Source organism: Henckelia pumila, chromosome 4 (assembly GCF_033568475.1).
Source record: "Henckelia pumila isolate YLH828 chromosome 4, ASM3356847v2, whole genome shotgun sequence".
Lineage (NCBI taxonomy): Eukaryota > Viridiplantae > Streptophyta > Magnoliopsida > Lamiales > Gesneriaceae > Henckelia > Henckelia pumila.
The window spans coordinates 204,716,593-204,744,023 of record NC_133123.1 but is presented as its reverse complement, the minus strand read 5'-3'; the positions used below and the strand labels follow the sequence as shown (position 1 = coordinate 204,744,023).

At 31.3% G+C, this 27,431-nt stretch overlaps 2 protein-coding genes across 2 annotated transcripts; one reads left to right on the top strand and one right to left on the bottom strand.

Annotated features, from left to right (window-relative positions):
* Positions 1-13,206: 13,206 nt before the first annotated feature.
* On the top strand, positions 13,207-14,457 carry LOC140866148 (protein RADIALIS-like 3). The gene is made up of 2 exons (XM_073271054.1): positions 13,207-13,489; positions 14,282-14,457. The coding sequence occupies exon 1, from the start codon at positions 13,250-13,252 to the stop codon at positions 13,475-13,477; it is 228 nt and encodes a 75-aa protein (XP_073127155.1). The 5' UTR covers positions 13,207-13,249; the 3' UTR covers positions 13,478-13,489; positions 14,282-14,457.
* A 7,576-nt stretch (positions 14,458-22,033) lies between these two features.
* On the bottom strand, positions 22,034-23,031 carry LOC140865867 (transcription factor RADIALIS-like). Its single transcript, XM_073270696.1, has 2 exons — positions 22,675-23,031; positions 22,034-22,299 (listed from the first exon to the last, which is right to left on the bottom strand). Exons 1-2 carry the CDS (start codon positions 22,926-22,928, stop codon positions 22,275-22,277), a joined length of 279 nt encoding a protein of 92 aa, XP_073126797.1. The 5' UTR covers positions 22,929-23,031; the 3' UTR covers positions 22,034-22,274.
* Positions 23,032-27,431: the final 4,400 nt, after the last annotated feature.

The following is a 27,431-nucleotide window of genomic DNA, read 5'->3' as shown; positions in this document are numbered from 1 at the left end:
ATGCTTAGGATATCCGGCACACCAAACACAGCCTTACTATATTTTACAGTAAGAAATTCTTAGACTAACTACATTCGATGTTTTTGGAGTAACATATCTTATCCACATTTAAAAAAAATTGAATTTATAAAATTATTTATTTATATTTATCTATCATCTATATCATTAAATTTTTAGATATCATTCATGAATATTAAAAAAATATTCAAAAATAAATTATAATTATTCCATATATATATATTTAATTGTGTGTAAAAACATATCGCGTGTAATATTGGACATTAGTTTTAATAAACGCCCAACATTTTTCATATTTTACATGTACATAAATACCCATATTTGATTTATTTAAAGTTTGACCACAAGAATTACATGAACCTCATAAACTTATATATGGTAGTTTGTGTAGACAAGAAGAGAGTTTGAAAACCATATGAATTTGGGCCAACATTCTACTTTATTTCCTTTGATCTTTTTCAACTTTATGAAGCTTTATCATGATTTAATTGGACCACTTCAACTTGAAGTGCAATTATATACCATTTGAAATCTTTTATATATATTCACCAAATATTGATGGCATGGATTAAAGGCATTTTTGAAAACCACGTACAACTCTTAATACTCATCACATGTTGATAATGTATTCAAGAAGAAACTGAATAAAATCTTCATATATCAAAGTTGGCTTATTTAGTGCATGTTTTGGTAATCTAGTTATTGAAAATTTTGTTTTTAGTTTTTTTTTCTTCATTTTTTCCGGTTTGATTAAAATATTGGAATTTAAATCGCATGTAAACAAAGTATTTTTTTGTCACTGAAAGACATACTTAAACTACTCAACGGACCAAATCGAAACGATTGCATAAAGATTCTTGTGAATTTCCCATAAGCCGAGCATGAAAATCACAACTATTTATAGCCTCATAAGTTATATATAAGCAATATCCTCCGTCTATATAAACAAAAATAGAATCATGAGTGCGGTTTATTTGTGTAGTGTGGTCTGCAAGTGCGGTTATTTGAGTAGCGTCTATATTGTATTAATCCGATGTTTGCCCACTACATATCGAAAGATAGCAGTTGTAATGACTCGTCCCGAATCACCAACTAAGCAGAAGTTAATGACATGCAATTAATTAAATAAAACATAAATAGATAACAGGGAAAACTAAAAAATAATACAACCTCATCGAGATTGAAACCGTAAATAACCAAATTTTATACAACCAGGTCGAAATCAGTGTACCCAAACCCAAATAAGTCATAAACTTGAAAAGTCACTCCTGACACCGTCACTCCTTCCAGCTCATCAACGTACGTAGCGTGGTTTGCAAGTGCGGTTATTTGAGTTGCGTCTGTATTAGTCCGATGTTTACCCACTACACTACAAAAGGCAACGGCTGAAGCTTTCATATATCTTCATAAAATAAATCAAATCAGTTGCAATGACTCATCCCGAATCATCAGCTAAGCAGAACTTAATGACATGCAATTAATTAAATAAATAAATAGATAACAACAAAAACTAAAACATAATACAACCTCATCTAGATTGAAACTGTAAATAACCAAATGTTATACAACCAGGTTGAAATCAGTGTACTCAAAGCCAAATAAATCATAAACTAGGAAAGTCACTCCTGACACCGCCACTCCTTCCAGCTCAACAACCGCTCCTGCCAGGTCCATCCAATATAAGGTCTGTCCAGTGAAATAGGGTGTCCAAGAAATAAAACTGAGGAAGTGAGCAATAATAGAGCCCTGTACGAGAGTATGAGCATACATGTTTTATATGGTGCATGTATGCAAATGTACTAGACACCAGGATAAAGATATATTCAACATGCTTAGTCAAGAGGTGTATTGGTGTTTAGCACTTTGTGTCATCGCATCAGGAGGTGCCTCCCACACTGAGTCTAAATCATAGCTCACTAGTAGAAAAGTCGCAAAAGACTTCGGTTATTAACTGAAGTCGTAGATAGATAATTACCGAAGTAGTGTCACGTGAAGTAATAGGTATTGTTTTACTTCGCGTTATAACTGAAGTCGTAGCTCTGAAATTACCGAAGTCTTTGGTTGGTTCATGGAGCCAAAACCGGTTCAGGATTGGGCCGATTCCGAAGTAAAAACATATCTTTTACTTCGGCAATTTCATTAATTAACGAAGTAAAAGAAAGTCGTTTACTTCGTTAATTTCATAAATTTTCGAAGTAAAACATATGCTTGTACTTCGTCGATTAATGAAATTGCCGAAGTAAAAGATATGCTTATACTTCGGCAATGATAGTAATTGATGAAGTAGAAAAAAGTCTTTTACTTCGACAATTTAACTAATCGACGAAGCAAAATAATGTCTTATACTTCGGCAATTTCACTAATTGACGAAGTAAAAAACATTATTTTGCTTCATCGATTAGTGAAATTGTCGTTCCACTACATTAAAATTTAGATACAATAATTACACAATATAAATATATTTTTAAAACTTAAAATAGACTAATAAGGTTCATAAATTATTCATCTCAAAACAACAAACATCCATAAATTCACAAGTATATCCACCAAAATAACTCAAAAATATGCATGTATCCACAAGTATTTCCGCAAAACTAAAAGTGCATCTATAAAAAATAATCAAATTCTAACTTTATAAACACTATGGAAAAAAAAACTATACATTAATACATCTTTCAACATAGGATCTATCATATTTGCAGGAAGTGTAGTTAGCAGTTTCCAAATGCACTATGGCATGTGACATTTGATTTCAGATTTAATTTCTGGACGATGCAATATACATGATTTCTTTGCTAATCCGTACCCTTGCCAACGATAGTTATGACATGCTGGACTGGTAGCTTCTAACAAGTTATCCTGTATGTGATCAATTTACAAATAATTTAACTAAAACCAGTACCAAACCAGAGTCAATAAGTGGAAACGCCGGGATGAAAATAAAACACACACAGACAATAATTGAAAATGCTAGCAAGCTATAACTCATAAAACATTGTTCCAGTCTCAAAATTAAAGAAAAAAATCCTTATGAAAATGGCGTAAATTTCTCTAAAACTCGTGGAGGCAGTGGCAAAAACAAGTCGAAAAAGCTTAGGAAGTGGCGTAAATTTCTCTAAAACTCAAACCCAAGATAGTTACAACCAAGAGAAAACCCAATATAGTTACAACCATAAAACACCAATATTAACCGAGAAACTGATGGAAAACCACAAATAACTCCAATTCACACGTGTCCACTCTGTTTTTTTTAAAGGATCAGACACTTTTTTCATCACTATTTGAAAAAAGACCGATCGACAGAAACTTGATGTTAAAAAAAGATATTTGAAAGGTAAATGCCTCCAACATGCATAGATTAGAAACATAAATAAAATTTATTATGCAAAAGAAATAAAAACCAGGTTGTCACTAATGTTTCATACTTGTACGCATAAATTCAACTCTTGCAAAATAATTTTACTCACAGTTGGAATTTTGATGCAGTTAGACGATGCCAAATGTACCTACAATGACACAAAGCTGAGATTATTCAAAACGATGTAGATTCCCATGACGTATATAGTAAAATCAAGAAAATAAATGTTGCAAGTTCAGAAACTAAAAATATGGGGTTTGAAAATTTTAAAATGCAATGACATGTTGAATGATTTCCAAAACTGAACAAAGTCGGTATAAACTACCAACTCTATCGAAGAAACAACAATTCCAATTTATTTTCCTCTGCCTTCGCAGCAATACGTGCCCTTAGAGTTTAAAATAACACAGGCAATAGAGAAAATAAAAGTGCTACTATTTTGAAGAATAACATAAATTTTCAGTATACATACAGATAATATCAAGATTAACATCGAAACAGGTCTATTTTCTGGTTTTCTGCAATTTTCTCACGCTCTTGCTGCCTCAACTTTTCACTTTCTTCACGTGCTCGTTGTTCAACCTACATAAACACGTGATATTTCAAGTTAAGTGGCATGGAAAGAATGACGATCGTGGAAGCAGCTTATGGAACTAAAAATAGCAAAGGAAAAGGTTGTGTTGGGATAAAAGTTAAAGGAAGAAACAATGATTTACTTGATTTTTTATGAGATGAAAAAAAAATACATTTTAAATTTAAATATATTATCGAATATATTTTATGCCCAATTTTCACTTTTTCAATATGCATGCGCTAAAAACAATTATTGGCCAATTTATTTATTTAAAAAAATACATGAAAATAAGAGGATGCACAAAATTTTGAGCTGCAAATTTTTCTCAATTAATTATAAGCAAATTGTTATTAACTCTATTCAATTTATAAAAATAATCATGAAATGCTATTTTTATGAAAGGAATTTTTTTTTGTAAGTAATTGTATCACTTTCAGAAGATATTATTATTAATGTGGTATTGTCTATTAAGACATAATAAATACATACTATTTTTTATCCCTGTGTACCGCATTTACAAAAATAAAGATTTTGTTCCATTTTTTGCTTTAATTTATGGAACATATTATATAGCCTCTGTGAAAAAGAGGGAGAACTCAAAAAACTCACTGACGAAAAACAGAAAATCTGAACGAAAAACCGATAGCGTTCAGGCAACCCCGAGAAGCAGTACAATGTTCGGCAGTCAATGATGGTAACAAATAAAAGAAAATCAACAGCAACCACATCACAAGTGAGTGCAGGAAAGCACGTAAAAGAATCTGGGCAGCACTATGAATAAAAAATGAAACATAACAAGTGAATGTACCCACTCGAAGCTTTCCAATCCCTTGCAGAAGCAACACCTTGCAAAACGATCAAGAGGCCAATAAATTGTGAACAGCTGAGACCTAACATGCAGAGACAACACAACAGAGGAAAAATCAAGCAAAAACGCTTACAACTGATCGGACAAACATTAAAGAAATCAGCAAATTCACAACAAAGATTTCCAGATCTATGCAAAGCCAATGACACCCACAATTTACTACAACACATATCTAAGTGCACACACCTATCAAAACAGTCTTGCAGCCTCTGTACAAGAAGCATATGAATCAGAAACCCATAGGCGAGACATTCAAGATATATCCAATAACAACAAGAACAACGATTTACTAGAACTAGAGTCTAAGTAAAACCAATAAATTTACAACCGTTATCAAAAAATCTTAGAACCTCTGTCAGTCTATGCAAAGCCAGCGGGAAGCGACACCCACAATTTACTACAGCACATATCTAAAAACAACTGACTATAAACAACCATCACAATAAGGAATATTAACACAATGAAGGATATGAATTGAAAGCCAACTTACATTTCTCCGTACAACAGTTTCTCGTATTCGCCGAACAAGACCACTGATGGGATCATTGAAGATTTTTGTCTCTAGATTCCCTTCCACATACAAGGTAGAACTACAATGGGTAAAACTCAAATAAAATAATAGAAAAATAAGTTGAGAAATATTATAGTGCTCAAGTTGATCCAGGGGTTCCCAGCGTCATGTGTTCAATCATTTCAAATAAATAAAAAAACCAATTAATTAGAGTAAAACTCATCTGAGAAAAAAAGACAAATTGAGTATGTCAGATGTCAAACAACCAAAATCTATGAGATCAAATTGCGCTCATTAATCATGGAGTTGAGAGTCAATAACCTCAAATCAATAATAAAGTGATTATGTAGGCTCAATAAAAAATCTCAAACAATGTAGGGTGTACAGTACATGAACTTCGTGATTATAATATATTATTCAACAGGAAATTAGAACATAAAATAGATTAATTTCAGTTGACACCATCGAGTAATTAATAAGAAACTGATGTGAAATTCTATGTTGTAAGTGAGATATGAACTTGAATTAAAACTCTTTTAGTAATTTAAGATGATTTTAAAACATGAGTAGAGGTGATTGAGTAAACTTCTAAAAAAAATATGATGTCGGTCAATAAGAAGACAAAAAAATGAACATTCGTTAGGCCGCCATCAAATTATATTATGCAGTTCGTACACAAAAGCACTTGGTATTAGAAGAGGATATATTAATGCAGGGTACAATAAGTGCTTCTCTGGAAGAAAAAGAAACACCATCTTTTGTTGACAAAAGTATTGGTCAGATTAGAAGCTTTTAGAAAAAGAACTTGATGAACAAGATAGAAAACACTTTTTTTAAGTAGGAAATTCGACATCCAAATAAATTTAACAGAGGTAAATAGTCTTGGCAGCTAGAGAAATATATTACTCCGGACAATTCTAATCATTTCATAAGTTTCAAAAGACCATAATTTTGTGTGAATTACATTACTCGGGAAACTCTAAAATTCAAAACAAAGATGTAGAATTCACAATTTTAAGAAAATATACACACGTTCTCAACACTTTTTTTTAAATTTAAAACAACTTAGCTCGATTTTTTTGAGAAAAAGAAATTGTGAAAAATTTTCATTCCGTATATGTAGTCTCAAGAATAGAAATTATATTTATGTTGGAAAATAATATTAAAAAAAAACAAACTCTAAATCTTACAACTACAATTTAAGCAATGACCAAACATCTATATCAACTATTGATGAGGCCACAAACGAACCACGTAAAACACATCGAGAGGAGGCCACAAACGCCGCCTTGTCCTGGTCGTTTCGGAAACCCTAAACTAGTATTTGGGAGAGGATGAGGAAACCCTAAATGGATTTGCACTCTGGCCGCATCACACCAATGGACGCAACCCAACACCGCTCTTCGTCGTGTCATACGTGGTTCACGTTCCTGCAGGGAGAGAGTTGAAATAATCAAAACAAAAGTTTAGATCTGAAAAAATTCAAGGGATCGGGAAGCTTAAAAGAAGGGGAAAAGATGGGCAAACCCATCAAATTTGGAAGGATCTCGAGGCTTGAGGCTTTTGGATCTCAGAACCATCGAGAAACAGAATTGAGATTTTGAGAAATCTGAGGAGATCGAGAGAAAGTGAGTGACAAAGATCGTAAGTTAATAGAGAAAATAGACACCTATTACTTCACCAGACAGAAATTAAAAATTTTATTTTAACCTTTCTACTTCATCAAATTAAATTTGACGAAGTAAAAGGTCACTTAAAAATTTAAGTGAAGCCCGTTTTTTAAAATAATGAAGTCTAAAGTTCATTTTACTTCGTTAGTTTTATAGCCGCAGTAAATAACTATGTATTACTTCGATAATAGTGATCGCCGAAGTAAAAAATAGCGAAGTAAAATGCAGATTTTCTACTAGTGTATAGGCAAGAAACTCCTGGCCTCTGTAGTCAACGATAGCAGCTCCTGGAGTCTAATCATAAGGAGAGGGCTGGGCGACTCTCACTAACTGTGTATCTCAAGGATATAGGTTCAATTAGTACGTGAAATATATGGATCATAAAGGTCATGACATAAAATATGCACGTTAGATCCCTTAGTTTTAGAGATAACAAAAAATATTTCATTTTTATAGATCTAGTTGTCTTGCTTTGTAATAAGGTACTCGATTGCTCTCTTTGAATACTTTATAAGACCCCTCGCCTAGTGTCAAGCAGTAAACTACTCACCTCTTCTTGCTAGGCAAAGAATTCACCCGGTATCTCAAAATATAGCAGTCACCCGATTACAAGCAGTCGACTAGTCAAAGTTTACCAGAAGATCTACTCACCCGATTTCATGACAGACATTACTCGATCGTTAACTCTACCAAGAATATTTGAAAATGATCTTAAGGAATATCTTATGATTCAAGCGTCACAACTTAAAAAGTGTCCAATACACTCTATCAGAAAACTTGGTTGTCAAGACATGCACAACCAACAAAGCATCAGAAGTTGAGAATTTTTTCCCGAAATTCTTCTGCAACATTTGTGCACAGGAGTTGTCTGCGACTGTTGTCTCCTATATTTGGAAAGATCCAAAACTCTCATTTATTGAAGTGAACTTTATATAAAGAAACGACGACAACAACAGTGTTTTTGCATTAATGAGCTTACCATTGAATGTTGACTTGTCCCATGCAAAAGTAACTATAAATAGAAATTGCTTGAAGAGAGAAGATAACAAGAGATCTTATCATCATGAAACTTGATCAATTTCTGAATTCAAACTCTCACTTACAAGACTACAATCTCATCCTTTTAGCGCTCAAGAAATCTTTATCTTAATATGCTCAAATCAACCCTCACTCATTTTGAAATACATCATATCTTCAAGGATCAATCAAGGTTTTATAAAAAATTCTCGACCGCTTCAGACGAAAGGCTTTGAAGTATTATCTTTGTAGTGTATCACGAGTTCCGAATGAGGCAATGTATAAGTCCTAAGTTTGGAGTGGGTTGTTACAAAGAAGTTGTAAAACCAAATTTTTATAGTAAATTCCTTTCTTTATTTCTTTAAGGAAGAAGGGGCGACGTAGAATGATATTATCTTAGAACTTCCATATCTCTTGTGTTATTTGCTTTTTGCACCTTATTTTATCTTGTTGATATCCACTTGAGTTGAGTATAGATCTTCCTCGAAAACTATCGAGTTGTTTCTACACTTTTTGTTTTTTGAGTATTTTCAAAAGTTGAGATTTTAGGTCACGCTGATTAACACTAGAGGTGTCAAAACTCAACCCAACCTATCAACCCGACACGAATCGAATTGATTCGAATTCTAACTCGAAAAAATTAATCGGATTTGGGTTGGGTAGTTGACCCGAAATGACCCAAAACTTTTATTTATTATTATTTTATCTAAAATTAAGATAGATTTACTACATTTTTATACGTTGTATGTTTGAAAAAAAAAATTATATATTAATATAATATTTTTTTTTCATTTAATGTTTATTTTGTACAATTTTTATTTTTTAAAATATTTTTTTTATTTTTTTTAATAAGTATACTTTAAATTTTCTATAGCTAAAAGTTCAAATTTAAATTATATATAAGCTTAGATTTTATTATTATGTGATTAAATTAAATATTATTATTATTATTGTGTGTTTTGAATTTTTATTTAATAATTTTTTTAAAAAATAAAAAAATAAAGGGTTGGTTCGGGTTGATCGGGTTAGCCGGGTTTGAGTTAGGGTTGAGCATTTTCGGGTTGATTCGGTTTCGGGTCGGGTTCGGGTTGAAAAAAATTTTAGAATTATTTTCGTCAACCCGACCCAAACTCACGTGACTCACCCGAATTGACACCCCTAATTAACACCTACTCGACCAGTAAAGTCATTTTTTATTTTAAAAAAATTTGTATGTATTCACCTTCTCCTCTACACACATCTTCGATCTAAAAAATGCACATAAAAATATTTCATGTAAATGCAACTCATATAAAATGCATACTCAACCAGAATATCTCAGATAATAATTTCGTACCTCTACGTAGCAATCCTAGAAGCACCGAGTATATAAGGTCCAAGCCTATAAACCAAGCGAACATCATATCACTATTACTTGTCTAAAAATTTTAAAAAGCTAATAACTACACCCAATAGCTACTAAGAATTCATGGTTATACTTTCATCCGACGAAAGCCCTTTGTCCTTTGATATAAAAAATCCACCACTTGAGCACAACTCCGCTACAGCTCCAGCAGTAACTTGCTAATGTTCGGTCCATGATAATACATTTAGAATCACTCAAAATATATATTGGACTCAAGTGGAACACCCAAAACACATATGAGTATGAGAAATCTCAATGTCTATTTATAGGCATAGATTGGAAGATCCGATCATCAGTTCAAATTGTCTGAACTATGCATGTTGTGACGTGTCAACAACGTACTGACACTTTAATAGAAACTAAATTTGAAATTTCAAATGTCCTATGTATCCGTGGATTTTTGACACCTCGTTGATATGACTGATCGTGCAACCAACCGAAGGTTCGATTTAGTCTGGTGCTTCTAAACCCAACTTCGGTGGATCCGAGCACTTCGGATGGTCAAAAATTTCATCCCTTGGTTTCGAACTATTTAATAACTTGATTTGCATAAGTAATGACTTTTTTTTTTTGAACATTTAAGCACGTGAAATGGAATTGGGGTCATTACATCAGTTTTATCTAAATAGTTTTAAAAAAAAATGTGTTTCATGTAGAATTTCAAAATTCTAGTATAAATATCTACACGAGGGATTTTGTACCGAGGCTCGAGTAAGATCATGTCAATCATTTGGTCCCAATTTCATAATTAATTTTGAGAATGAGAGCTTGTTTGATCAAAATTCAAATTTCTGGATCACGTACAATACTTGTTTTCGGGGATAACGATCACGTTGCACAAATTAATGAATGGTGGAAAAATACACTATTTATTAATGCGAAGCCTAGGTCCATCTCACGGGCCAAACGAAGCAAAATGCTTCCGAGTCGAGGGGTCTTTAGCCTGACTATTTATGACCACAATTATATATCTAAGGTGTAAATACTGCTCCTGAAGCGGCCGATTAGGTGCAGCAAATTGCTCAAAATTTGATATTTAAGGTGGAACTATCATTTAATACTTCTACGGTATTTCTTATTAAATGAAAAAAAAAAGAAGAAAAGAAAATGCCTACGTTTTAAATTGATGAGTGTACTTTTGTAAAATTCATCTTGTTACCGCTTTAAAACTTTCGAGTAGTACTATAAAAGTTCATCACAGCCGTTAAAATGGGTCAAACTCGTCGGGCCAACCCGCCATAAAAATTAGTGGGTTGGATTATGTTTTACTAGTCTATTTGGAGGCAAATCTAACGGATCATGGGTTGAGGCGGGGCGAGACAGGCCAGCCCAGCCCGCTAGTTTTTTTTTTTTAAAAGTAAATTTTTTATTTTTTAAAAAATAATTTAAAACTAGTATTTGATGTATTTTTAATATCTTATATTATTATTTTTTATGGTTAAATTTCTATTCATATTATTTGAGAGTGATTTTTTATTCAAAATATAATAGTTAACATTAAAATTTTATTTGACTTTGTTTGATTGTGATATTTATTATTTGTTATTGTATAACATTAATTATTGATATATTTTTTTCAATCTCAAATACAATTTTTTTTTGAACTTTTTATTATTTTTATTTTAAAAAAAAAATTGACGGGCTGGTCTGCCTAGTTCGCAACCTGCGGCGAGACAGGTTGGGATTTTTATGGCCCGTTTGAAGGAGGGCCTAAACGGGCCACTGAGCGGACCGGTCTGTTTGACAGCTTTAGAATTCATTTAATGATGGACATTTATCAATATACTTAGGATAAATTGAATTTTCAACGAACCTCACATCTATTATTACTCAACAACTATTAGATGGATATATATTATCCTAAAGGTAACTATACGGATGAAATATTTCGGATCCTAGTGAATGGGGTTGGATTAATGTTTTCTAAGGAAGGAAAAAGAGTCCAAAACTTCAATTCCAATGATATGAACCCCAACAAAAGCCTACCTACATTCAACTTGGTTACGTTATTTCTTTTAAAACATGCAAAAAACAAAATTTGTTTGCCAAAAATAGGAATTGTGATTTCAGGAAAATTCAGTTCAATGAAGCCATGAATACAGACATGATAAATAGGATTAGGATGTGATCGATGAAACCTGGCTCAAACTCATGCATACCCCCTAGGAAACCTGCAGGCATCCACGAACTCCCGTCTTTTACTAATTAATGTATAATAATACTATATATGTTTTTTCAAAGCTCAAAATCTTTATGAAAATAATAATAATTAATTCGATCTCATGCACCCAAATTCATCTTTCATGTTTGAATAAAAACACAAAAGTTCCTATAAGACGATCAATTTAAGATAGATTTTCTATTTGACTCGACCCATAAAAAGGTATTTTTAAGTATTACTTTTCGTTATGGATATGGATCGAGTTGGATCGTTTCGTCTTATAGATATAAATCAGTGTGAAACCATCTCACAAGATACCTACTCAACCTGAAACAGCCAAACAGGTTTTCAAAATTTTCATTCTCTGTTCAATGTATTTTCCTTCTCGTCTTTGAGGAGTTTGAAATGGCAAGCATGCCAACTACATATCTATAATAAGATCCAAATAATTAGGTACTATTATCAAGCAGGAAAAATGGTTTTTCTGTCACTATATTTGAGGATTTGAGATTTTGGTCCGCTTTTATATTAGAATTGAGTTTTAGTCTCGAATTTGTCAAAGTTTTGTTTTCATTTGGTAAGTTTGGATTTTTTTTGTTTTGATCATTTTATCCCGCAACCACTAAATCCACCGAATATTACTTATTTGATATTAATGTTTGCACAGCTGATGTGACAAGAATAAAGCATACATTACACACATTAAAATCTACATAAAACAAAAATAAAAGAAAACAACAAATTTTTCCCCTCATTTCTAAGTATTGAGAGTCGTTTTGCTTCTTTTTTTTTTGATTAAATGAATTTTAACGTGTATAATATAAAATTATTCTCATAACATGCATGTATCACATAAGAGAGCATCAATGGCAAATAAACCATATTTGATGGATTTAGGTAGTGTCTGGAGGAAGCTCTTCTAGATTTTCCTTAAATAAATTTGTGTATGAACTTAGTTAGTGTGTGGAAGAGCTTCTAAGAAGCACGTCTCAGCTTTTTTTAACAAAATGCACAAGTTTTGTTAAATAAAAGCTTAGAAATGCTTCCTAGAAGCTCTCCCAAATACTACCTTAGTGATTTCGGGCAAAAAGGACCAAAAACAAAAAATCCAAGTTATTGGATGAAAAGCAAACTTTGACAAATTAGAGGACTAAAAACTAAAACATGCCAAATTACATGATTAAAATCCCAATTTTCGGAAAAAAAAAAAAGAGAAAAAAAAAAGAAAAAAAAAAAAGAAGCAAACATAATCAAATAAAAACTTTGATTCGAAAATCAAAATCACATAGACAAACACAAAAGATTAAATATAGAATTCCCCTCGTCAAATATAATAAAATCCCAACATTTATTAACTTTCGAAAACAAAATATAAGTTTTCCCCCATCGAAATGTAGCGAAACACTCGATCCACTAAGTTAATTAATTAGCTAGGTGTCTTGCAATTAAGTCTTTGTCCCCATTCACCTTGTGGTTGTAGTGCAGACGAGTCACTCATTCCAACTTTAGCCAAATATAGAGATTCCGCGCCCACCACCTCCCCCACCCCACCCCACCCCCCAGCATTATATATATATAAGGGCACCCCATGCAAAATTTTATACAATCATCCCAACTCAAAACACACACATATATATATATCGATCAGTTTGGTTTTCTTGGATACCATGGCCTCAAGTTCACTGAGTTCGACCCGGTGGACGCCCCAAGAAAACAAACTGTTCGAGAAGGCGTTGGCTCGCTTCGACAAGGAGACCCCCGACCGCTGGCACAACATAGCCCGGGCCATGGGCGGCGGCAAGTCCGCCGAGGAGGTGAAAAGGCATTTCGACATTCTCATGGAGGATCTCCGCCGTATCGAGTCCGGCTACGTGCCGTTTCCCACCTATAGATGATAATTTTTAAGGGTACGTACGTATATTGTTATTTATTAATTAGCTTTATTTTTTTCAAGGATAATATTGCTCTCTTTTTGTTTTGATATGATTTATTTATTGACTTTATTTCTGGTCCATCATTCTTTTTAATTTCCTTTCTTTTGGGTCTTTTTTCACTCATGCATGCAAGGGAATATCCCATTATATATTGTCCCTGCAGTACTTATCAAAATATCCCACTCTTTTTCGCTCTTCAAAAAATTATACATATTTTTCATAATTATTTTGGGAAACTGCTAATTAAAGAAACAACAAATATCGTGTACAACGACATTATAACAATAATTTATATCCTTATATTTTGTTATTTTATCGTGAGATTTTGATAAATTAAATTCTTGTATTGATTTTTTTGTATCGTAAGATTTGGTGTACAAATTTCTTTGTACCCGTAGCATCACTCATTTTTTTGAGACACATGTATTGATATTTTTAAAATCTTTAATCCAATCATTTAAACAAATTTATTAATTAAAATTTTGGTAGATGACTTCAATATTTAATTTAACTTTTAAAAAAAAAAAAAAACTTTTACTATGGGATAGGAATTAGGACTATGTGATTAGATGCCTTCTTCATTTTAAATTTTGTATCACATTTAGAACTATGTTAAATCCGAAAAACAAATCAAGAAAGTAAAGAACTAAAAAGGAAATCGAAAAAAAAATATTGGATGGGGTCAAATATTTATCTAACTAATTTCAGACTATATATTTGTGATTATTGGCTTCTAATAACATATATTTCTTGTTTAATGGACAGGACTCCATAATATTTTCGGAAGATGGAAGTGCATTTCAAGAATCATCAGCTATTTACTCGTATATTATAAGAGGAGCATACTGATGACGACTTCCCCTTTTTTCTTTAGTATTTCTAATAATTTCGAATTTTATATAAGAATCTATATTGTAATCTTCTTTCAGATGTAATTTTTTGTATGCATCTTCCTAATTAATCAAAAGAAATATTATTAAGCAAAGTATGTACGAATCCATATATAATCACCGATTAATTAAATTTACTCGGTTTATATTATAATCACGCACAGTTACAACCGTTCGCAAATAGATTCCACAGTGTAACAAGTAATTAATTAAGCTTATATATATACATATATATATATATATATATATATATGAGTTTTGATCCCACGCACCCTAGGGTGCGTGGGTTTCACGTGTACCCATGCCCAAAACAAATCCGATTGCTTTAAAATTTTCACGGTAGGATCGCTCGAAAATGCGAATCCAACGATATATTATATGATATAAATTTCAATCTAGGTGTTCGAAAATAGGAAGATGACCGAAAATTGCTTATTTCACCTAATTTTCGGTCATCTTTCCATTTCCGACTACCGAGATTGAAATTTGTATGATATGATATATCATTGGATTCACATTTTCGAGACGATCCTACCATAAAAATTTCAAAGGAATCGAAGTTGTTTTGGGCACGAGTACACGTGGAACCATGAAAACTATATAGAAATATTTTTTATCTTAACTTTAAAATTATTGTAATGTATAATGGAATAGGATTAAATGATAATAAAAAAATTTTACTGTGAAAGTGGAAGTTTTTCTATTGGAGAAATTAATTTCGAAATAAATTTTAATTTTTGGAGCAATGAAGCCTCTCATTTCCCGTGTTCTCGTCTTGAAAAATTCTCAAAATTTCTATTATGATACGCCTATCCAACATACGTACGTACGTAGGAAATTAAAAAATATATCTGAAATAGTTCATTGATAATTTTTGTTAAACATAGGGTCCTCGACAACCTGATGCGAAACAATGTGGGTTTTATGTGATGAAATTTATGAGAGAGATTGTTGAAGAAAATGCCACCAGCGAGAAGGATTCACTTTTATCAATGGTAATATTTAACATATTCTGAATTTTCTCAAATAATTTTTTATTGCATTTGCTTCTTAATTACTGATTTTTACTACCTAATATAATTTGGGTTTGTTAACAGTTCAACAAAACAATTTACTCTAAAGAAGAAATTGATGAAGTGCGATCCGAATGGGCAGAATGCGTACTAGACTACATTCATGACTAGGTATTTGGCTCTCCTTCATCGACTTCATAAGCTTCTGTGAATTGCAAAGTCTGTGAATAAGCTTCAGTGAATTGAAAAATCTGTGAATAAGCTTTTGTGAATCTGTTTTTTTTGTTTTTTTTTCAATCTCACTCACATGAAGGTGAATTATGGTTGTAAAGTTTGGAGTACTTGTATTATACAGAAGAGAAAGTAAAGAACACATCTTGATCCTTTCTCTGATTTGATAACAATCGATTTTGATTTGTTTGGTTCCCTCACGATACATTGGGTTTAAAGCAACGGTTTTATACCTCTTTGAAAGTGCAGCAGCGTCTTTGAACTCAACTCACATGTCATTTAGTATACCTCTTACCCAGATGATATCACAATTTGTTACTTTCAGATATTTTTTTGGTTTAGTGTTTGAGGAGTGGGTTGAAACAACTCTTGCCAAGTTTAATGTTCATGTTGCTCATTGATAAGCAATTGCATTATCCCTTCACTGCTGAAATCAATATTCTGCTGGTGTGTATGTTAATGTATTTAGAGTTCACTGGTTGAGCATCAACTAGCATTTGTTTGCACTGGGGAACTGGGAGATTGTTGGTCATGCAGATTTTGATAAACAGTGATGTCATATTCTTGTATGAGTAATTCTTGTAAACATATAATTTATTACCGATAAGATTTATTCGATCTTTTCGATGTGTTCTCTTGTAGGTACATAACTCAAGGGCAATATTCTTGAGGATTTGGTTCTTTTGGTGCAACGAGTGAGCTTTTGAACAGAATTTCTCGATGACATGTTATTTATGGTTTGATGCTACTAAGTTTGATAGGATGAGTACAAACTCTTGTTGTGTATTTTTAGCTGGCATATTTTGGATTTTGATTACACCGCTATTATGTTTCTCTCATTTTGATGTGTAGTAAATTATAAAAATTTGAAGCATACAATAGTAATTAGTTGCTTTATATTTAATGTAGATTGGTTGTTTTTTTATGCAATATGACAACGGTTAGAAACGTTGTAAAAAATAAGAAACCACAACGGAGTTTCCTTCAAAAAGAAAAACGACAACGGTTTTAATATGATGTAAAAAATATTTACGACAACGGTTTTATATAACCACAATGGTTTAAATATGTTGTAAAAATTACCATACCATAACGGTTTTATATATAAAAGGTATTTAAAACAACGGATAAAATCTCTTGTCAAAATTATCTACCACAACGGTTTATATCTGTTGTCAAAAGTATCTCTACCACAACGGTTTTAATACGTTGCGTAATATGGTAAATTCGAGTCTACGACAACGGATATAAACGGTTATCGTATGTAAAAGACAACCGAAAAAAACCCGTTGTCGTAGGAAATGCCTTTGACAATGCTACATTTACAACGAAAATAACCGTTGTGGTATTCATAAAAGACAACATATTAAAAACCGTTGTCGTAGGCCAATGCTTTTGATAATGCTGACAATGCTGATAGTTACAACGGTTTTCTACCCTTTATTCGTTGTCGTTTGCCGTTTTTCTTGTATTGATTGCAGGTTCATTATTTTGTAAAGTGAGGACTTAAATACAAAGATGTAAAGGTACATTGTGAATTCGCGCGTTTGCACGAAATTGAGCTCAGGACGTGACATCTAGCTAGAATAGTTCTAAATTCTTATCAATACTTTGACGACTACACAAAATTATACGATACATTAAGTTTAATTTTAATAATAAATAATAGTAAATATGATAGTGTAAGGAAGATAATTTTTATGATTATTGTAGATTTATATAAAGGGTGTTTCTACATATGTATGTGTATTATACTATTATCAATGTTACACCATAATTAGGGATCGATCATCCGTTCAGAACAAATAACAAGTCCAATTCATTTCTGAATTTTCTATTATCTTTTTCATTCGATTTATAACAAAAATAATTTATTAATTAGGATTAAAAAATCCATGCACACGGTGGCCAATTCGTCATCATGAAAATTGAAATTCATGTGAGACGATATACGCACGTCGGTCACATGTCCATTTTATGAAACATATCTACAACTTGACCTGAATAATAAAAAATATTAATTTTTATGTCAAATTTATTAATTTTCACTATTGACGTGGATTGAATCAATCCATCTTAAAATATAAATGTATCGTATGTGAGACCTATTCATTGACAAATATTAGGGGTGGAATAGGGTCGGGACCCGTCCCGTAAACCCCCTACCCAACTCCCGTCCCGAAAAGAATTGAAAAACTTTTTTTTCTCCCGATCCCGTACCCGAAAATTTCGGGACCGAACTATTCGGGATTCCGAATATTCGGGATCCCATCGGGCAGGGAGATAAAATCCCGAATTATAAAAAAAAAAGTGTGATTATTTTATTAAATATACTATTTAGAAACTTATATTTATAAATAAAAATAAATATTTAACTTAAATCATATAATATTAAAATATTTTGGATAATGTTTCAAGGTTTTGTTAAGAGAAAAAATGTATCGGATAATTATTAATAAAATGTTTGGATACAATTACTAAATAGATTTGGTTAAATAGATTGTCAAATTAATCTTTTGAGCCTTGTTCTACATATTTGTTCTAATTAGATAATTATAAATATTAATTAATTAAATTATTAATTTATTTTTAAAAAAAATACACAAAAATAAAATTTCATTTCGTGATTTTACAATTTTATCGTTCTAACAATAAAAATTATGCGAATTAAGTGTTATATGAGTTAAAACCTAATAATATTTAGTTTATTATATTAATAAAGTTATTAATAAAATATATTATTATATTATTTCTGGACGGGTCGGAAATCCCGTCGGAATGGGATGGGAAAAATTCCGAAAGTTCGGGTCGGAAAAATTTCGGGTTGGGATTTTTTCGGGACGGGAATGGGATGGGATTCGGAAAGGATCGGAATTTCGGGAATTTTTGCCACCCCTATTGACAATATGTCCAAGATGATTCTAATAAAAGGATCTACATGTCAATTACATATATTAAAAAATAATAAATAAATAAATATAAATAAAAAATTGGGCCAGAATCCACAGATCGAATCCGCAGATTGTTATATTTTCCAAGATCCGTCTATTAGTTCTAGTTGCAAGATAATAAATTAAATAATACCAATTCAAGTATAAAAATTCATATGTACCTATTCATTTATGATAAGATCAAATCTCTAGCTTGTGCATGCAACATTTTACGGACATATATAATTGAGTTGATATTTGGTGAGACGATTTCACGGATTTTTATTCGTAAGACTTGTCAAATCCACTGGCAATAAAGAGTTATATTTTTATTATAAAAATTAATGACAAAAATTCCAATAAAACGATCTTGCAAGTCAATTTTGTGAAACGAATCTTCTATTTGTCTATGAAAAAATATTATTGTTTATGTCGAAAGTATTACTTTTAGTTGTAAATATGGATAGGGTTGACTTATCTTACGGATAAAGATTCGTGAAATCGTCTTACAAGAGACCGTCTCGCAAGAATTTTTGTGTACATGAGATAGAATGACTCGGTTTATACTTGCAGTGAAAACTGAAAATAATATTTTGACATAAAACGTAATACTTTTCACTCAAGTAATATTATAAGCATATATTACACAATATATTTTTTTTATAAGAAGTAATATACACGTATATTACATAATATTTTTTCATGGCATAACTAACAACAAATGATAATGTTGCGGTGAAAAATAATATTTTTGATATGAAGAGTAATATTATTAACGAGTGAAGTTAGATCAAATATTTGTCTCATAAAATTAACGTGTGAAATGATCCGACAGAAGATTTGGCAAGATACGAATTAATTTGGATTGTATCAAATTTTGTTATACATAAAATTTGGATTTCATGCTAAATTATAATAAGTTGGAAACTCAATTCAAACAAAACTTCACCGAAACTAAAATTAAATTCACCGAAAACATTAAAAAATTTAGAAATAAAATATCGAAAGAATAATAATGCATAGAGGGAGGCCCATTCTATATATCAGCCGAGAGTGAATATATTACCTAGCAAGAAGAAATAACCACCACGTTTCTTTATCAATTTCAACGGTGGTCCTTCTAAATATTTACTGCCGAATCCTTTCGACATTCAACTAACGATTTGAAGTACGCAAAACAAGTAGAACTGTAGAAGTAGTGTAGTAGTCCCTATATTTTCAAAGAATATGTATAAAAAAACAAAAACAAAAGAAAAGTAATAAGTGTTGTGTTCAATAGTACAACGAGTAATAAAATCAAGTCACGTGTTCGGTTATTAAAATAAAAAAAGTTGTAAGTTGCCAACTATTATTGTAAGCTTGTTAATCTTTGTTCGAAGAGTACTGAAAAAGACATGAATGGTGTCTGAACTGCAATATGACTTAAAAATTTTGAATTGTTCCATGCTCATTGACATTATCGATGGATGTTCGTCTTACAAAATTTTTAGGTTCAAGTCTTTTTAAAACCATAAATTCATCCCAAAACCATAAATTCATCTCTACCCCAGAAAACAAAGTCAATTGGTATAATTAATTTGTTAAACAAACAAAAATTATATTTTACTTGATATACACGTAATACTTCCGCATAATTTTAGTTGTAATTAATTCTAATCCACACTTTTTGGCATAAATCGCTGAATTAAAGCCATGAAATCGGGGGATTATATTGATATACGGGATTTTCTACATTGACCAACTTTTGACACCGACGCAAATATTTTACGACAAAAAAGTTGTTAAAAACTTTTTGTTAGGAAAAAAATGCATCGTAATGAGATTTTATAAACTAATAATGATGGCAGAAGGATCCTTCACGTAAGTGCGCCATTAATTATTGGGTGATGCTACATGTACATGGAGGGTTAATTGGGTTACACGTTGCATTTGAAATTACATAAATATCATTAATTTATTTTGGAAATTTTTTTTCAAATTAAGTGGAGGGATAATATTGTAATTTCATGTGCATTGTGTAACCCAACGTGTAACCCTCTATGTACATGTAGTATTTTCCTTAATTAATTATGAGTAATACTCGTGTGAGACAGTTTCATTCATGAGACGGGTTAATCCTACCCATATTTATAATAATAAATAATATTGTTGTCATAAATAATATTTTTTAATGGATAACTCATATAAGAGATCCGTCTAAAAAAAATGACCCTTGAGACTAGGGGTGTAATCGAGTCGAGCCGAGTCGAGTAGCACACTACTCGAGCTCGAGCTCGACTCATATTTAACTACTCGAGCTCGAGCTCGACTCATATTTAACTACTCGAGCTCGATCGAGTAGTTAATTTTGTACTCGAGCTCGAGCTCATTTATATCTCGAGCTACTCGAGCTCGTCTATATCTCGAGCTACTCGAACTCGATCTTGAGCTACTCGAGCTCGATTTCAAGCTCGAAAACTATATATAATTATATATAAATATATATAAATAAATAATTATATGAATAATTAAATAAATAAAATATTATATACATTATATTTATATATATATATATATTTATATTATATTTCATATTTATATGTGTTATCTACTCGAACACATATATTTCGAGCTCGATTGTATGTTCTCGAGTTCGAGCTCGAGCTCGGTCAAATCGAGCTCAAGTCGAGTTTTGATTTATGAGCTACTCACGAGTAGCTCGGCTCGTTTACGGGGAGTTTTTGACATTAATTATAAGACTCGAGATTTTAATAAATTTAATAAATTTATTTATTTTTTAAAATCCAAATATATTAGAATTTTGAAATACATGTTACAAATATTTGAATGCATATTTTAGAAAACAACTAATAATGTTACTCTGAAGAGTCGATCGTATGAATTTAATTAATTTCTTTTCCCTTAAATAAAGGCATACTTGACGATATAAGAATTATGTAACAATAAAATTATCACAAAAAATGGTCTCACGAGTCAATTTATGATACATATCTTCTATTTGGTTCACCCATAAAAATATGGCAAAAACTCCTATGAGACGGTCTCAAGTGTCATTTTTATGAGACGGATCTCTTGTATGGGTTATCCATTAAAAAGTATTACAATTTATGCCAAAAGTATTACTTATTATTATAAATATGGGTAGGGTTGATCCGTCTCACGGATGAGACAGTCTCACAGGAGTGTTACTCTAAAAATATTACCTTAATTTTATGTCAAAATTAATTTTTTTTCATTATAAATGTGGATAAAAATAGTTCATCGATCTCACGGATAAAAATCCATGAGATATGTCTTGCAAGAGACATACTCGGCTACTCTAACGTTATATAATACAATAAATGCAAATTAAAGGAACACAAATATGAATGTTGGAAATCATTAGAATTCTTTTGCAAACTGGTCGCAAAATCTAAACGTGATATATATGTCTGGAATGTCTTATTCATGGAGTAAAAAAGATTACAGACTGGGAGTCTTCCTATAATCCTATTATTAATTGATGATAGAATTTTGTTAAATTAAATATAATTATGGAAGAATCATCATTTTATAATAATTTATGATATGATTCTTCTATACAACACCTAAATTTATAATTTAATTAATACTTAATAGTAATTAATAGACTCTTAATATTTTTTATCTGAAAATGACAAATCGATGAATCTTCGATATTACGGTGTTTCACGATTCACCGCATGTTCACGATCCTCATCCTGCACGGGAATATAGTATTTGCAATTAATTATCCATAAAAATATCAAATTGTCAATTGAGAAATTTGCAATATATATATAGGTATTATATTCCCGTGCGCGTTTGTTGTTACACATCATGTGTACGTCGCGGGATGTTCATGACATCAATTGTCTGCTCATACATCTTTTTGGATCTTGAGAAACATGTTGTATTACATATTTCCATGATATTCATACGAACATCTTGTGACCCATAGCGTGCCCAACCACAGAAATCAGGATGCCAAATTATATGTATGTGTGTGTGAAGCGAGCGATACGACTTTTAAAAATATTGAAAATGCCATAAATCAAAATATTTAAAATTGGAGAAATAATATATATGTAACCGACCTTTGTGCTTCCCCGTTGGTGGTCCTGTATTTAGGAAACGGCACTCTACCACTCTCAATATACTTGACATCTTCCACGAGTATTTCGTAGTGCCTCTTCACTTCATCGGGGGTTCGCCCTCCGACGGTCTTCGCCACGTTGGCCCAACGGTCCGGTGTGTCCTTGTCGAACACGGCCAACGCCTTCTCGAAGGCCTTGTTCTCCATGGCAGTCCATGAGCTGCCTGAGGAACGGGTCATCGAGGTCGAAGCCATCGATAAAACTCGAGAGTGAGACAAGGTAGATGAGGAAGGAACTGTTAAAAAAAAATGAGTGAAGCGAAGCTAAGCTCACCTCAAGTTGGTACTCGAGAATGAAGTAAACTAGAGGAGTTTGGATGTGTGAAAAGAGTTTGGAATTGTTGCATATTTATAAGCTGGCTACACGATGACGTCACCATAAAATATTTCAAATTATGTGTTTTTTTTCTTATAAATGTATTTTCCATATATATATATATATATATATCACACAAATTAAGAAAATTATCAGAAGAGCAAGTTTTTAACATAAAATTTTCCATGTTACCCTTATTTAATAAGTGTTTTAATGATATAAAAAATTTGTTGGAAATAATTCATGTATTTAATAAATAGTGATATATTGGTAAAATAATAGTAATATATATTGTATTTATATATTTGGGACCGTGAGAATTTTTTTTATTGAATGAATAATAAATCATGAAGTCTTTAAAAGTGGGTCGTGCCAATTGATAAACCTCTAAATTTACAAAATGTGGAGAGATTTGAGTGATCTTGTCTCCTCAATAACCACAATTGAGTACGTAAACCGGACGTATGTCATTTACTTGGTAAAAATTCATAACCGAACTGCTTTCTTAAAATATCGAAAAATCTCGATCGATTACGTCAATTTTTTTGTGAAATTTCCTAATTAAATGTCTGATATTAGAGATATAATCCAGGCATGCAATATGAATTTTGGCACGTTAATCTCTCTTTGCCCGCTAAAGTCTCATTTTATGACTATCGATATATGACCAATATTTTGATAAATTGTTTGAATGGGTGCCATTGAATAAAACTGAAAATTTTGATAAATGAAATATTCTACTTCTTTTGTAGTATTTATTTTCTAAAAACCAATTCCTGTAAATAAAAAAATTAATTGTTAAAGTGGGAATATATGAAGAATGAAGATCCATTGTTGTTCCACGTAAGAAAAGTAAGGCTTTAAGTCTTTACTTTCAGATAACTATATCTATACGTAGTACCCCTCATAGTTTTGCCATATATATATATATGCTTTAATTTCCAGCATAATACAACTGTATAATATTCGTACATTCTTCTCCTTATTTTTATTTAGTTTACAAATTAACAAAGTTTTTTGTTAGAATTCTTTTGGTTTGTTTCTACCCAGAGAAATTAGTCATTGCATCTCGAGAGGTGATTATCAAATTCTATTATCATCCTCATTTGTTAAACAAATTCGAATTAAAATGAAAGATATACAAGTACTCTTGCATTGACTTTGCCCAATTTACCGTTATATCATCATTCAACCAATTACATAATATTATAGCTAGGGTTTTATACTATTCAAGAAAGTTGTAGGGAGAATTTTTTTAAATTATAATTAATCATGTAAATTAGCTGATATACATTTTTGGTTCTCCTATTAAGGTTGATCTCTAATTAAGGTTAGGCACGCACGTATTCTTATTCATGAGTCACCACCTCTATGATTAAATAACTAATCATATGTGTAGAATAGGTGAGCACTTGGCTAGAGATCGGGAGTTCGATTCTATCTACCAACACATTCTTGCACTAGCTAACATGTCGTACAGGGTTATTTGTCTAGTGCGGGTTAGCGACCGCAGATTCTCACTTATTAATAATAATAATAATAATAATAATAATAATAATAATAATAATCATCATCATCATCATCATCATCTGCATTGAATATTCATTATCATTAAAATTTGGTCTTTCGTTCAATAAGTTGATTTAAAAAAAAAAAAGATTTTATTTTTTTTTTGGTCGGAGTATTGATATGTGGTGCTTACTATACTACATGATATTGCTGACAAAGAAATTTATATTAATGCGGGCATGTTGCTTATATATCCAACACCATGTGAAGACTCCGGTCATGAATAAAAACGAAAAGTACATGCTAATGAACTTATGGCACTAAAAAAAATTTAATTACTGAAATGATAAAAACCAAAAGAGACAAACGTAACTTATGTAAAAAGTTTTATTATTTTTCTTATTTAATTTGCAAATTACCAGATGACTTTCTACAAGGACAAGCATGCATGCCTCTTGACAAAATATCTACTCGCACCACCAGAGTTACAAGATTTGCTTGTAGCATGCGCATAAAAGTTTGAAGGATATAAATTATTTGGTACTCCGTTCACCACTATATATATACTTGCACTAGCTCTGAATATCATAGGACAACTTAAATTTTTTGTCCTTACTAAAGTCGAGGTTCCGAACGTTGATAATCATGGATGGGCGATGAAAAATGATGGTCGACAACAAATAACATCAATATGAGAGATGATGAACGGAGTGAAGATTGAAAAAATAGGTCTGAACAACAAATTTTTTGTAGGATGTGCATAAGTATTCTTTGATTTTATTTTGTTTTATAATAGTTATAATTAAATATAATATTTTTTTAATAATTAATTTAACCGTACTAATATATTATAATTTTTAAAAATTTGGAGTCCCACCATGGGTGGGGTTTTGGGCAGGGACGCCCCTTGTATCAATGAGATTGGTTGACTAGCTCTTGCATATCTGAAATCAAAATTAATATTTTTGATAAATAAAATTAATATTTTTGCAATAATCAAATTGGATAGGAGATTACAAAATTGATGCTTGGGACAATCTCATAAAAATTTATGTTTTTTTAACAATAAGATGATGTGTAACTTGGGAAGTAATAATTATCGTGCGCTGCATGTGTTGATTGAAATTTGGTGGCTAAAATATTTTTATGATTTAAAGATCCATTAGCACTAACAATAGTTTTTAATAAATAAAATGCTTTCGATCGTAAAAGATTTGAATTTTTAAAATTTGAGTTATTCTCACTGTATATTCTTTTGATAAAAACCCATTTCACCAAAGTTTTATTTGGCATCATATGCCCATAATATATATATATATATATATATATATATATATATATATATATATTAATGTGTGTGTGTGTTTGTCTTTTTTTTTTTTCATGGTCCATGGTATACGATGATATGCTATTCTTGTTGATAGCACCGGAACATGAACAAAAAAACATCGGCAGTTGAAACAATTGTGTGCCAGAACTTTTAATATATGCTTTCTAGATTACAAGAAGATTGGATTTCTGAAGTTCGGATTCAATCTACGCTTGACTCCATTTGTTCTTGGGATGGAATATTGGTAAAAATATCAGACACGATAAGATGTTCCGTTTTTTCTTTGTTTAATTTAATTTAAACAAAAATTATGTCTCGCGGTCAATTTTGTGAGATATATCTCTTACTTTACTCATTCATGAAAAAAATATTAAATTTATCTCAAAATATTAATTTTTATTGTGGATATGAACGGTGAATCGACCCGTATCTCAAAAGTATTAATTTTTAATCGATTCGGTTTCGGTTTTTCTTTACATTCTCGAAAAGAATACAAGAGTATATTATATATATATATATATATATGTGTGTGTGTGTGTGTGAATATATATATATATATATATATTATATGTATTAGCAGAGTTTTGCTATCCTGCCCACCCATCGTGCCCACCTAATGTGCCCACCATGAGGTGTCACTCAACTATTGGACGCACAATTCATCACATCCAATAGTTGAGTGTCATCTCATGGTGGGCACATTAGGTGGGCACGATGAGTGGGCAAGATAGCAAAATTGTGTATTAGTATATGTGATAAATAAATTAAATATCTGGAGGCAGTCAAAAGGGCAATAATTTTGTGATATATATAAATATTCTTTTTGCAAGTGGGCTGGGCCGGGTAGCCCATGTACATGGTCCAAAGTCGGCTGAAATATATGCTTTGGTACTCATTGCAATACATATCAAGAAAACTACTTCTTGAGTTCAAAGATAAATTGTGGTTTCAAGAATCTTACGATATAGAGAAAATATTTTATATCAAATATAAAATCATTATGAGAGATAATCTGTATCTAACTAATTCTAAACCTAATGGATAACGAGTTATCATATATATTAAGGTATCGCTTGATTCGTGAGATGAGATGATAAATAATTTAAAATTTAAGATATATGCACAGACTCTGTAATCTTTCTGATAGTTTGCTTCAAGACACAATTATGCGAACTTTATGCTAAATGCATTCACTTTGATGAATAAAAACTTTATGAAGTTGTATATATATGATATTCATTTTTGAAAAATATAATTTTCTCAATTTTTATTTAAAAAGAAAAAGGTAGTTCGTAATTTTAATATTTGTTGAGGGGACTTGAATCAGTCATGTATTAATCACACTCCTCCAATGATTAGTTGAAAGTTACATCTACATGTCTTACTCTTAGCTAGGAGAACCTATACTTACAACAACAAAAAGTAAGGCTATTTCAAAAGATTCAAGATGCCTACAAAATTCAATTCACACACACATATAAAAGTTCATTTTGCATAAAATACAAAATGCATTATAGAGGTCGGATTGAGACAATAGTAACTT

Bases quoted from the DNA above. Each gene is read 5' to 3' on its own strand.
- LOC140865867 (XM_073270696.1), bottom strand. From the start codon at position 22,928: ATGGCTTCGACCTCGATGACCCGTTCCTCAGGCAGCTCATGGACTGCC. The intron at 22,300-22,674 runs GTCGGTTACATA...ATTCCCGTGCAG, and splicing joins ACCAACGGGGAAGCACAAAG to GATGAGGATCGTGAACATGC.
- LOC140866148 (XM_073271054.1), top strand. From the start codon at position 13,250: ATGGCCTCAAGTTCACTGAGTTCGACCCGGTGGACGCCCCAAGAAAAC.